We start from the raw sequence: 13,733 nt of genomic DNA, 5'->3' as shown, positions 1-13,733 counted from the left end.
GGTGTACCTAGTAGTCCTTGCTAAACCAAGTCCTTAATGATGATCCAATAGCAAATACCAGATTGATTATCCATAGGTTAATCAATGCTGGACAAAAGACTTAAAAATCATTCTAAAGCAATTACATATATGGAGATAAAACAACAAATTATTTATTTATCGACTTACAGCTCATCAGCATTGTTTGGTGTACATCATACTTATCACAGAAACTGATCCATGTTTGGGATATGTCGTTGTATGCATTTAATGGATCATTTAATACTCTAGCATTCATCTTAATACAAATTCGACAATTCTCTCAAAAAGGCATCATGCACTCAATATAATCTTACATTTTCAACAGTTATTGTGAATCGGCCTTCACTCGTCAGTCTTCTGAATTACGGCTAAAATCTAGTAAAAGTGAATACATAAGTGGTCATACTGACACTGCTCTTAAAAGTATTCAAAGTTTAAAATGATTTATGGGTTTAAATCAAGTGGAATATCATTACCACTTTGAAATTCACAAGAACTTGCATTGTACATTCTAAAATGTAAGTCATTCAATATTTACGGATTACTTTTTAAGGACGTGTATATGTAATATAAAACTCTCATTACCTCCTCTCGTTTTTGAACACTGGCCATTATGAATACTGCACACATACATAAAGCATTTGTTTAGCCCATTAAATAATGAAAAGATAATTCTATCTAGCCTTATATGATGATATTGATTCTCATTATATGACATAAATCAGCCGATCAGCACACAAAAACAACATTTAAGATACATCCAATCACTATACATCCATATTCATGAACACAAATAAATATTCTACTTTGTACCTACCATACACCATACACCACATGAGTTCAAGTCAACTGCTAAATCTACCCTATCATGATAAATTCTAAGCTTAATCATAGCACATACATTTTCAGCAGAGGCATTTTACATACAGTTTATCTCATTTGCCTACAATGACATCAATTCATCCATATCTAAACCAGTTTTTGATTGTCGGTTATACATCCTATGTCTTTATTAGCAGAAATGCTTATTTTTAGATTACAGTAAAAATTTGCTTAGTCTGGATCAGTTAAATCCCGATATCAGGTCTGATTAAGCAGTGATCATGCTATAAACTACACGATAACAGACAAGTTTATATAGGATGTAGGTAAAAACTGTCACTGCATTCCTATCATCTATAAAAGCATTCAAAAACCCTACGAACTCAGGGTAATAACAGGAGTATATTATTTATATGACAAAATAGAAGAAAATATATATGTTTATATATGGAAGTTTAGAGGGAACTTGTGTAAATGTGGCTACGAAAAGATCTAGAGTAGACATTAAGAGTTCTAAATTTCAAATACATTTTCTGTTAGCATTTAAGAAATTTTAACAAGTGTACCACTACAGAGTAAAAGTGGCGGTACAATACAGTACAAGACAGTATCAACAAGTTATCATTGTCATTGCAGTGCCACGCTCCACCAGTACTGCGACTGAATCTAGGATATTCTGAATTTGATTCAAAAAGACTACTGTAGGCCTATTAGAAATAAGCAGCTTTTGGAATAATTGTAAGAAGATAGTTAAAATGTTTGTACGTTACATGTATATTGCTTTTTGAAAATCTCCCAAGTCTAGCCTCTAATCCTAAACGATATGCTGCTATGATCTATTATATACATATCAATGAAATTAGGTTGTATAAATGCAGATACAAAGTGTATCAAACCGTCATGTAAGAGAAAAATTTCACCGGATTTAATTATGAATGAATTGTAACACACACATGTGCGCATCATTCCATATAGATTTCCAAAAGTTGTAGAGACCCAGAATATGTGAGTTCCAATGCACTGGAATTTAGTTCACATTCAATACACATGAGAATCATGTACACATGCAAATACATCTGGATTAAAAGTTCAAAATTAGTTCCAGAGCGAAATTATGAATAAACAACTGTCTCCAGTTGTTCACTTAGTCAGAAAATGAAACACCGCTAGTTTACGGTATGAATAAATGCGTTATTATACGTGGCTACAGTGCCCCACAGAGATTTCTCTATTTTGACTGGATACATACTAGTTATTGCCAGGACTTCTATCCTGATTAAATAATCAACTACCGCACACACACTTAGTCTTTCTTTACTTCAATACGAATGGGAATACTGCATTTCATTAAGAGCATGAACTATGTATGCACAAAGGCAAGACACCAATATCACTTATGTTTTTTTTCATAGTTTTAGCTACAATGACTGAATTATCACTCAGTATTAGTGACAATATCAACAATCAAAGTACCATAAATACTCTGAGTCAGAGTGACACTAAAAACTACTAAAAATTGTGTTTACCAGTACTTTGGGATAAGACAATTAAGTTAAAATCGAATTAGGTCGCTGCAATACATACATGGTATCACAACCGCGGTATATTCCTTTTTTGAATCGGTCATACAGAGTATGACGCTTGAACCCACAAAGTACAAAAGCATTGTGCATAAAATCCAATATACACTCAGAGACCAAAGGATATCTTGAATATGCATCTAGATGTGAGAACTAGGTGTTTTTAAATCACATTTCTGTAAAGTCATCGGCAGCCCAATAGGGCATCTTCGTCTCATATTCCCAATCAGGACCCTGCAATTAATATTCACATTATATACATTTTCTAATAATTCTTTTTTCATGATATCAAAGATCGAAGGATCAACTAAAAAAATCCCTCCCTACCTTGTAGTGATATGCGTGTAGAAACATAACTAGATCGGAAACCTTTGGATCTTTATACGTCAGTCGACAATCACGGCATTCATCATCGTGGTAACATTTCGAAAGATCAAACGGTTCCAGACACTCGGAGATAGATGCCTCCTGACCAGTTTCATTATCGAGTCGTGGTCGTTTCTCCTTTGGTTCACCGGTTGGTTCACTGGTTGGTCCAGCGGTGTGGTCACGGTGATCACCGTTGTTGTTCATAGCCGAGGCATTGTCACAGGTAAGTTCATTATCACAGACTTCACTTGGTTCTGACTTGACGACGACTGAACTCGCAGACGTCGTCTCTTGATGACTAGAAGTGCTCGGTGATGGTTGCTCGATTTTCACATTATCAACTCCCGGTTCGGTCTTGATGTTTCCGTTACTGTCACCGACGAAAGGTAGCCGCAAATTCATATCAGCCCAATTTTCAGCACTATGCAGCTTCAAAATATCGGCTATCAACTAAAATACATACCAAACATCAGGGCTGGGTTTCATAGATATGGAAGAAAAATAGTCCCTGGGAACATTTTGAAATTTGTCAGTTATATCCATGGCTTCTCATTGTTACTATTGTACAATGGTGGTTGTCACCCAGATTGAGGATTTATCCCTGGGGATAACTTTGATACTCAGTCTATGAAACCGGCCCAGGATTTTATAAGAGAGCAATTACCATATGAACGCAATTCTAACAAAAATTCATAGAGACTAGTCTTTATGAACTATGGATTTTACTCATAGGTTCGATTTTACCTGCTCTTCTGATTTATTGTAATCACCATTCTTGCCTTTATTTGGTCCATATACAGGACTGTTATACAATGGATCATTAACAATTGGATAACCTGGTAAAATCAAACATTCAAAACCGGAAATTATAATTTTTGGGATACAATCATTTTCAGACATTGTTTTGATGGATATAATTACCTAAATACTGTAAATGCACTCGAATTTGATGGGTTCTTCCAGTGAAAGGTTTACCTTAAGGAAATCAAATGTAGCAAATGCATGGAAATGAGCCAAAATGAAATAGTTATGTGCTGAAAAAAGTTATAGACTCACTTACATCGGACAACACTACTTTTTCCATTATAACTCAAGCGTTCAAACATAGTACTACTCTCTTTGCCATCCGGTGAAACTTTATGTAAGCCAATTTTGGGTGACATCGTAGCTAATGGTTCGTTACAAATAATTTGTCCACTGTAAGAGATCAAAAACAGCATCAATAGATATATTAGCATATTTTCAGCATTTTATCATCTACCAGTACCTATACTATAGGTCGCTTAATGACGAATTCTATTACCCTCAGAAAACGTACCTAGGAAATTCACCTTCAACCCGACACACATAATCTTTTTCAACTTTACGTTCGATGACATGTTTTTCCATCTCTAGGGAACGCTTATGACTTCTTCCAAACACTAACACGCCAGAAGTGAGTCGATCCAAGCGATAAATTGCTACAATCACATAATTTCTTGATTCAGATAAATCGTAATTAGGATATGTTCAATAATATTGTTGATGGAGGTTGAGAGCACTAATAAAATCAACTTTCTTCTCAAACAATTGAATCAAGAAGACTGAAAGGTTACAGAATACTAATAGTTCTGGGATACAGGGACACCATCAGAATGGTTACCCACTATTTTGTTCTCCCAGGATGGCATGGTGTGAGAACAAAAACTGGATAATCCCAATTCCATGTCTTGTGATAGTAGTGTTAATATCAACAATTATCAAATATCAAGACCGTATGACCAGAGAAGGCACTATATCGCAGGGGCTTCACACCTAGTGGGTTTAAAATGGGTCTAAAGCGGGAGTCCATCATTATCATCTATGGAGCACTGAGCTAATATGAATGAATTACTGGGCATATAAGTAAGGTAAGAATATCTACATCACATACTTCTTAAGTTTTTGTAACCGTATTCTTTGCCGAGAATAAATACGATTGAATTGTGTCGATATCTGCCACACGGATGAACTGGAATCGATGAGGGTTTATTGATTATGACAACGTCGTCATCCGCGTGGATGATTTTAATTGGTTCAGCCGTTACCGGAACTTCATGTCTAAAATCAAACGAATGAACAAATGAAGTTCAGTAAGCTAGAACAGGGTGACCACAATCCCTGTTTTCCAGATAGAAACAGAACTTTCCCCGTTTTATAATGTACGGTAGTAGGAAACAATGGAGTGTTGTTATCTTGACATGTAGTAAGCTAGCCCAGTAAATATTGCAACTTTCAGTTAAGATGATTCAATAAGAATCCTAAATTACGATAAGAAACAAAGATTGTCAAGTAGTTGTTAAGTTTTGATGACAGGCATAGAGACCATCAAACATAATACACAGGGAAAACACAATTTCCCATACCCGTGTTTTCCCCCCAGAGAAATTAGTTCCCTGTGTCTTTTCTGTTTTCCAGAATCATGGTCACCCTGTTGAATTCAGGAGAAGGACTAAGATGGATGTCCATCGCAGTCATATCGTACCTATGTAATGTATGCTGAATGAAATCACCATTACGTAAAGTATATTCCGGTGATACAGCCGAACCATTCACAGTCATTGATCCTCGGTCTAAGATTCGTTTCTGAATGGAAAATACAATATTTTAAACTACTGATGTTGCGTCTCATGACAAATTTACATAAAAAAGGCATATATTACGTATTCTTCAGGAGTTTCATGGCGAAATTCATTTGAAAATACATCCAATATCTGTCGGCCATACCATCGTTCCTTACAGTACGTACTAAATGTATAATAGTATGGATAGACTTTCCTCAAACCTGTAAAATTGCATTATAAGCATTATAAATAAAATAGGCCCTACAATGTACTAATATAAATGAGTAATAAAGGATCATTTGAAGAGGAATCCCAGGTATTGGCTTTAAAAGAGGTTTTAGACTACGGTTTATGACATCACAGGTGTTATTACCATTTTCTAGATAGTATTCTGTTTCATCGAAGAATTCAGAGCCGTAGCCAGGATTTTCGTTTTTCAGATGCTCTTTCATTTCGGCTTTGCGTTTTTCTTTTCTTTTAAGCTAGAAAAAAAAATATATTTCACTATAATTTGAAAATACCTGCTGTCAGTCACATGCCATCCACATCACTATCAGCACGTATTTCTTCAAGCCAACCTAACTAACCCTGTCCCTGTCGCATCCATGGCTTTTATTTACATTTGGGCACTAGCCACGCACATATTCTTGCTGTGTATGATAAGGTCATTATGATTGATACCAGCTTTTGTTCTATCATAATACTATCACCAAGTAGGTCTAACATGTAATTGTTAGCCAGAATTATTTTAAGCCGGTACATTCTTTTCTGAAATCGAGTCTCTGTGGTGATGATCAAGGGTGAATTTTGAAATCAATTTCTTACCCGTTTTTGAGCACGTCTTGACAAACCGTGTTCATTTTGCGGATTTTGCTTTGTGTTCATTTTGAGATGAAGCTTAGAAACAAGAAAATACCCAGTCAATCTTTGGGGGAAGCAAGATTTGCTGATTTTGTGGAAAACTTTGATCGCGGACATTAATTTGCACATGAAAATACTACTGACGCCATCTATCGAGAAGTCTGGTTTCGACTGCCACAGGCAGTGTAGACTGGTTGCCGGTCTCATAACCTTCATTATTTTTGATATTTTGGGATCTTTGGGCATCAATTAGACCCCCAAGGAGCCCTTGCACCGGGTAACAACTATATACTGGACTGTAGCTCTTGAAAAGTTCTATCTGAAAGTTTCAGAGACTTTGACCGTTTTGTATTTTACTTATGAATTTATTTATTTTTTTAATAATATTTTTGTTATTTTGGGGTTTTGGGGTCAATTAGACCCCCAAGGAGCCCTAACACCGGGCGAAAATTATAAACACCGGGCACAAAATATCATAAATAAATTGTATATTCACAATTTTATTTTAACGTAAAACATCTTTTTATTCAATAACAGTGCAAAAAATTACACATTAAAAACCACTAAAAAATTTATAATAAATTTGAATCGAGTGATGAAATAAATTTGAATCGAGTGATACCGAATCCAGTACTTACTTCACGACGGTAAAAAGGGCTCAGCTGTGATAGTCATTCTGAAGGAACTTGGCCGAAGGGGGACACGCTTTCTTTATCAACCGTATGTGGAATATATTCAGTGAATTGTTGTGTTTATGATGATGTGAAAATGACTAAAGTCTGAATAAAGTTTACAATAGTTGAACTCCTTGTCAGTGTTTTGTGAGATCAGATATTTGGATCCACCGAAGCATCTCTACTTATATATTCTCGAAACAGACAGTGAGTTGGGACAGCCTTGGGAAAGACCAGTAATTCAGATCATCTGGATATTCGCAATATTTTCCTCTCCTCATGGACCAAACATGATTTTTGCTAGAAATTGAGTATAAAATCCATCACGACAAACTCTTTTCACTGCTATTCTATATTTATTGTCCACTTCTAGTACAAAATCTTATTCAATATACAGACAGCCTGACAAGACGGTGACATACGTATTTTGTGACATTGCAAATTGTGTGACAACAGAATGATACTGATATATCTAACTTAACTCGAATCACAAAGACCAAGTCTTGACCAGACAGTAGGCCTAAATCCGATCTCAATTCTAATTGCATGCTCGCTCGTGTAGTTATTCATAGATTCCAGCTCTTTAAACCTCATCACTGTATCAGAATCTAGGAGTTTCATCGTTATTTGGAATCTCATTTCATGACGATTAGTGCTGGATTCGTTAATCCCTTTGATTCGTGATTGACGATACTTTCTGAAATTAAATCAATATAGATATACTAACAATTAGGATTGACTTTTCAATTCATGTTTCATCCGTTTTTCAAACTGACCATGATACAACAACAATTCATTCTCTGCATGTTGAGCTCAATTCAATAATACGTATAACTTCTGAAGAAATCCTGAGTTGTATCTCAGAGAATCTTCATCAGACAACAATCAATGACCTACAATTAGACAATCAACAGAATATTTGTAAATAAGTATTCATTTACTGTTCACAAGTTTTAAAAGACTGAAGTGAAGTTACCTGTCGTATAATATTTTCACAACAATGAAATTGACTGCTAATGTCCAGTGTCACGTTCAGAATAATAAATTAATCATCTTAAGTGAACAAACAAATTGCCAGTGTCGTGGCCTCGGCTGCATGGCTGGTTCAGTTCAGTATGTCAGTGACAGTAGAGATTGGTTTATCCATCTCAAGTTCGTTGTTGACTATTGACGACCGTTCCTTCGAGCAGGGTAGATTTAGACGGTGCTGTAACGGAGACATCCTGAATTGTATATCGATATTTTCGAAGCCACACGTAGTACAGGTGCCCGCAGAAGCGTTACCTGATAGTTTTGGTCGAGTTTCATTCTTCATTTGTGTAAAAATCGACTTTAAAGCGGTCCATGGAACGAAAATCGAGACACTTCGAGGCCAAATTCGGTTTTCGTATCTAGTCGACTAGTGGTCGGAATTAATAACCGAATGCGCTTGATTTTCGAACTATTTCCGGAGACTAACGGACATTCGGTTTCGTTTAGTTCGACTATAGTCGACTAACTCAGATAACTGAAGGTGGCCCTGGGTTCGTGAAAATGATTCACGGGCCGGCCGTGAAAAGCAGTTAATTTTATAGCAGGGCATTGAAATGGGGGCGTTACTAAAAACTATGCGCTACTAAAACGAAGACCTATGCACATTGGGGTATGAGAACTATGCATGACTAAAAAGAAGTCCGAAGATACTCGAAATCATCACTTGGGGCCACTTGGGGCGCTCTGTACCACCTCTGCCGGAAACGTAAATTGCCTGGTCGGGTTTCTCGGGTGCATATAGTCTTCGTTTTTAGTAGTGCTTCGTTTTAGTAACACTTGTTGCTTAACTCAACGAATGACAAATTTCAAAATCATATTTATTCTCATACAACAATTATACAAAATGCCAGGTTTGTGTGCTCGAGGAATTACAATGTAAGCTCCTCAAATACGGACTTTCAAAAACAACTAGTCCAACCACCATAGGCGTATGAACTATAAACGAGAGTTTATACGCCTATGGTCCAACCATAGACTCTAAAACAGAAACGTCTATGGCCCACAACCATGGACTCTTAAACCGTGAGTCCATGGCTCCCCGCACTAAAATCAGAGATAAACCTGGCCAAATACTCTGGAAAGCGTAGGATTAAGTAATCAATCTGATTTACATTCTTATATCATTTTTTATTTTCACATATCATTTTAACTTTTAGCTTATTTTCTCAAATTTTAATAGTAATTTCATTTCTATTACTATGTATGAAATTGTACTAACTTAAAACAAAGTTACATGTAAGGTATTTAGAAGTTTTTATCTACGATACATTTCCACTACAGCTGATTGATACAATTTGCATCAATAGGAAAATAACAAAAATACACAAAGAATTATAAACTTTGATCCATAAAAAAACGAAAATTGGACTTGTCTAAGATTATGAATTTGACAATTCATGAGGTAACCGACACTTTGTTATATTTCATGAAATATGAATCTATCATGTCAACTTTCACATGACATCGATTGAGGACATCTCATTTATCAAGAAAAAGCTCAACTTTATTCGATAGGACCTTAATAAATCAATGTTTTATGAACAACTGACATGAACATTTTATCTCCACAACAAAAATTATACCTTAATTACCATATTCATGTACTGGAGGAAGTGCCTCAGTCATTTACAAAAACGTGACCTGTATTTCAAAAAAGTCTCCAACATAAAAACATAATAACCCGAGATAAAACCACAAATTCAATCTGGAAAGCTAAAGATTAGATTAAATAAACAGTCTTTGATTTAATTTTCATTAACATTATTTTACAAGATAGCTAGTTTTGCCTTGTCTTTAAGAGGTTTCAAGACATTATCAAATTGGTTATTTTCTCAAATGTTACATTTAATGCAAAGTATTTTGGAGGTATTCTCTTCTATGCATTCAGCAAGAGTACATAAATATTGTTCAACTGTCAATTTGAACACAGCTAGGTCAATTACTAATAACTTTTTGCTTAGATATCTACAATTAAGTTAGATTCAATAATTTTTTGAGGTGCTTCTCGTGCAGATATTTCAGGACCCATATAGACATTGTCTTAGAGCCCATATATAGCTAGCACAATTTACTGATTAATACTGTTCATATATCCTCATTAATCAAGAGAATGCTCCTCTATTTTGCTCCTCCATTTTCCATAAGGACCTTAATAAAAATAGTATTTTATGAACCACTGAAAAGCACCACACTGAAAAAGTTGCAATACACGTAACTGAACAATTGAAAAGTTTTAACATGAATGACGAACATGTATGTCGTTTTTTTTTAAATGAGTTATTTAAAAACAGTTCAGAATAAAAACATGAATACATTACACCTACAAATTCACTCACACTCTGGAGAGCGTAAGGTTAACTAATTTATCTTATTTATTACAAGAAAACTAAAAACATTGCCAAATTTTCCTCATCTTTAAGAGATTTCTTCAAACATTATCAACTAGCTTATTTCACAAATGTTACATTTGAAATAAAGCAGGGTCTGATCTAAGCACTAGTTCAATTGCCCGGGACAAGTATATTTTCATTAGGGCATGTAGGTTATCATTATCGCTCATCCACCGGGCTTGTGTAATTCTATATCTCAAAGCTTTTATCCCACTCGATGCAAGGGATGATTGTGTCACAATCGGACTGCTATATAAAGGAAACTATAAATGAAATTCTTCTTGTCCAGACATTACAGGCCCCACACAGACGCGGTTAAACCGATAATCAAAACAAAGCTAGGACGATTGACCAATAAGCATTGCATCCACAAGTTATCCTCTATTTTCGACAGGGCCTCAATAAAATCAGTATTTTATGAACGACTGATAAGCACCAAAGTGAAATTGTTGCTATAAAACTTAACAACTGAAAAGTTTCAACATGAATGATGAAAATGTACATTGTTTTATTCACACAACAATAATATCTTAATCGAGGAATAATCATGTAAGTTCCTAATTTACAAACACGTGAACTGTATTACAATAACAGTCTCTAACATAAAGCGTTAAAACTAGAGATGAAACATACCGATTCACTCCAGAAATCTTGGAGTATCAATTTATCATTCTTAATTTCTTTTTTTCGTAAACATTACTTTCACTTGAAAACTAGAATTTTGCCAACTTTGCCCCGATTAAAAGATTTTCAAGCACCTTGGCATTAATAACTATTCTGACGTTTTTTCTTCCAGTTTCGAAAACGTCAACATAATTATACAATCGGTAACTAATCAATAACATCAATAACTTATGTTAATAGCTGTTTTAAATTCTTTCTAAAAAGTAAAATGTACGTACATAATTTAGATAGTAAGTCTGCCCCGTAAGTCTACCCCAGTATAACAATAAACAGTCACAGCAGTGATTGAGCGCAGCTAGTTCTAAGGACGGGTCGATCACAGTTATTCAAAGCATTCTATCATATCAGTTATTTTTTTAAGTGTATTCGTTTTAGTTAAGGTTTATAGTTATTTGTTTTGTTTATTACAATAACTGAGTTGATAGAATGCTAAAAACAACAACAGAAAAGATCTCGGGTTTTCGCTATACTTAGGGAAGGTTGTTCGATAAATGAGAAAACCTTATTGATAAATATTTGAAAAAATGCCTTTTCATGTAAATAGAGTATTAATTTGTTGTTTGTTTGTATTGTTGCTTATTATTATATCTATTTTTTTTAAATATTATTCATTTATTTATGAACTTGTATTTTGTATTATTTACTATCTATTATTTATAATTTTTTATTTATTGGTTTTTCTTATTTATTCATGTACTTGTATCATGTATTATTTATACTCCTCTATTTACAACTGCAGGCATTTTTTCACAGTAAAGTTCTGGGCCCATTTTAAAAAAGCACTACTAATTCACTGCCGCTTCTTAATAATCATTATACACCCGATTTGAATCTAAGTGATTATTCACGAAAGCCATCTCGTGATATGGATTTACCCATTACAATAAAAGAAGTTCAAACAGCTATAAGCAATGTTAAAACGTTCAAAATTAGTCCTAGCTATAACTTTAGCTTTACCTCTCAAATGTAAATAATGGTCTCCTTTTAGATAAAGCTTTTGCTTTCAAATACGTAGCATCGAACAGATTGATGGAGGCTCAAAGTTAAAACTCCATGTGAAAATCGACATATATGATTCATTTCTCAAATTGGTTACACGGGCCTTCGAAAATATCAATGCCATCAAATTAGTACATCTACAATTCTGCAAATACTTATTATTTGTACATAGAACGTTATGTTCTATGTTTCCTAACCATGTGATATCTACAGGGCAAAGCCACTGTGTTGACTGTTTAACTATGGTAAGCACAATAAAACTTACAATATCATGTTGAAACTATATCTCAGTTTAGGCGTTAACTCAACAGACCTACCACTCAAAACTAGGCGCTCGACGCGACCATTTACTCCTAGTGATTAACCAACTCGACTTATGTATAAACCTAAGATCGAAGACCAACATCGTGAATTAATGGAGCTGAGCTTTTATTAGACTCTAAGAACGATATTTCTGTTACATTGCAAAACACATGACACATCTTTTTACAAACTCATTATAAAATTGTTTTCTCTATATTGAAATAATCAAACGTAGAGTTCCTTTCTCAGGCCAAAGGAACCTAATTATCTAATTAATTATCTAACTATTTTCAATATTCGACTCAACAACTATTTTCATACTCCATTCCACGCAATCAGGTAAATTTTTTAAACTATGTTACCTATCAGACTGGTCTGAAAAGGGTGATATTAGTAAAAAAATCAATACTTTACTACAGAGGTCTTTGTCGCTGCTAGATCTCAGTGTTCATGAGTTAAACCATTGTCTTTGCTGCTTCGGTGTTTATCCTGAATCAGATTTTATAAGATAATCCATTGTCTTTGCTGCGCGAATCAGTGTTTATAAGATACACTTTATCATCTCTGCTGCTCCTGATAAAATGTTTTATAGAAATCAACCACCGATTGTAGAAGATTCCATCGTTGAGTGATTAATCCGTCGCTGGCTCCTAAACTTCTCATCTGGGCTTCTGCAGTTTTCATCAGCAAATGGGTCAATGGGTATTTGTCTACTTGTGTCTTCTTCAGGCCATTATTTCCGGGATGTAGTTTGACTGAAACAAAGTGAAGAAAGCAAAACATTTTAGACAGATTTATCATAACTTACATGTCATTTCAAATTACAAGCCACCGTGTTTTTCACTTAGTTAATAAAGTTATTTCCAAAATCAGAATTATGTTCATTGACGTCAATTGCCGATTTAAACCCCAATAAATAATTGCAGTAGTAGGACTAGTTCATCAATGTTTAAGCTTGGAGTAATCATTTGAAAAATTTATTACTCCAAGGTGTAAGACTAGTAAAGATAAAAGTTCTAAGATCAGCCATGTGGACAGGTAAATTGATTTCGATGATAATCACTTATCAAATGATATTCATACGAGGCCTGAAATTTCTATATACCGGTAATTTCCATCTAATGAGTTTGATTCTTCTGTGGGTTGTTCAAATCCGTAGATTTCAGATGAGTAGTTGATTTTAAGCTGGTCTCTTTCTTATAGTTGAAACTTAGCTGCAATGAGTAAACAAATATATCCTGTAATCATGACATTTAGAAATCATCGTAATAACTCCATGTATATAAAGTTACCTTTTATGATTGCTGGTTTCATCATCGACGAGGATCTCCTAAGTCGGTTGGTTTCTGTGCACTGTTTTCTCTAATTGGCAGATTTTTGATGAGTTGTTGACCTCAAGCTCTCGTTTGACTTTTC

The 13,733-nt window shown here is 34.7% G+C and overlaps 1 protein-coding gene across 1 annotated transcript; it reads right to left on the bottom strand.

The window, feature by feature from the left end:
- Nucleotides 1-144: 144 nt before the first annotated feature.
- LOC141902498 (uncharacterized) lies at nt 145-6,347 on the bottom strand. The gene is made up of 11 exons (XM_074790255.1): nt 6,200-6,347; nt 5,748-5,856; nt 5,474-5,595; nt 5,296-5,396; nt 4,705-4,871; nt 4,111-4,252; nt 3,853-3,989; nt 3,714-3,767; nt 3,537-3,628; nt 2,751-3,242; nt 145-2,657 (listed from the first exon to the last, which is right to left on the bottom strand). Exons 1-11 carry the CDS (start codon nt 6,257-6,259, stop codon nt 2,592-2,594), a joined length of 1,542 nt encoding a protein of 513 aa, XP_074646356.1. The 5' UTR covers nt 6,260-6,347; the 3' UTR covers nt 145-2,591.
- Between the last annotated feature and the right edge of the window lie 7,386 nt (nt 6,348-13,733).

Source organism: Tubulanus polymorphus, chromosome 3 (genome assembly GCF_964204645.1).
Source record: "Tubulanus polymorphus chromosome 3, tnTubPoly1.2, whole genome shotgun sequence".
In the NCBI taxonomy this organism is placed as follows: domain Eukaryota; kingdom Metazoa; phylum Nemertea; class Palaeonemertea; order Tubulaniformes; family Tubulanidae; genus Tubulanus; species Tubulanus polymorphus.
Note: the sequence above shows the minus strand (reverse complement) of the source record. Positions and strands in the feature narration are given on the sequence as shown.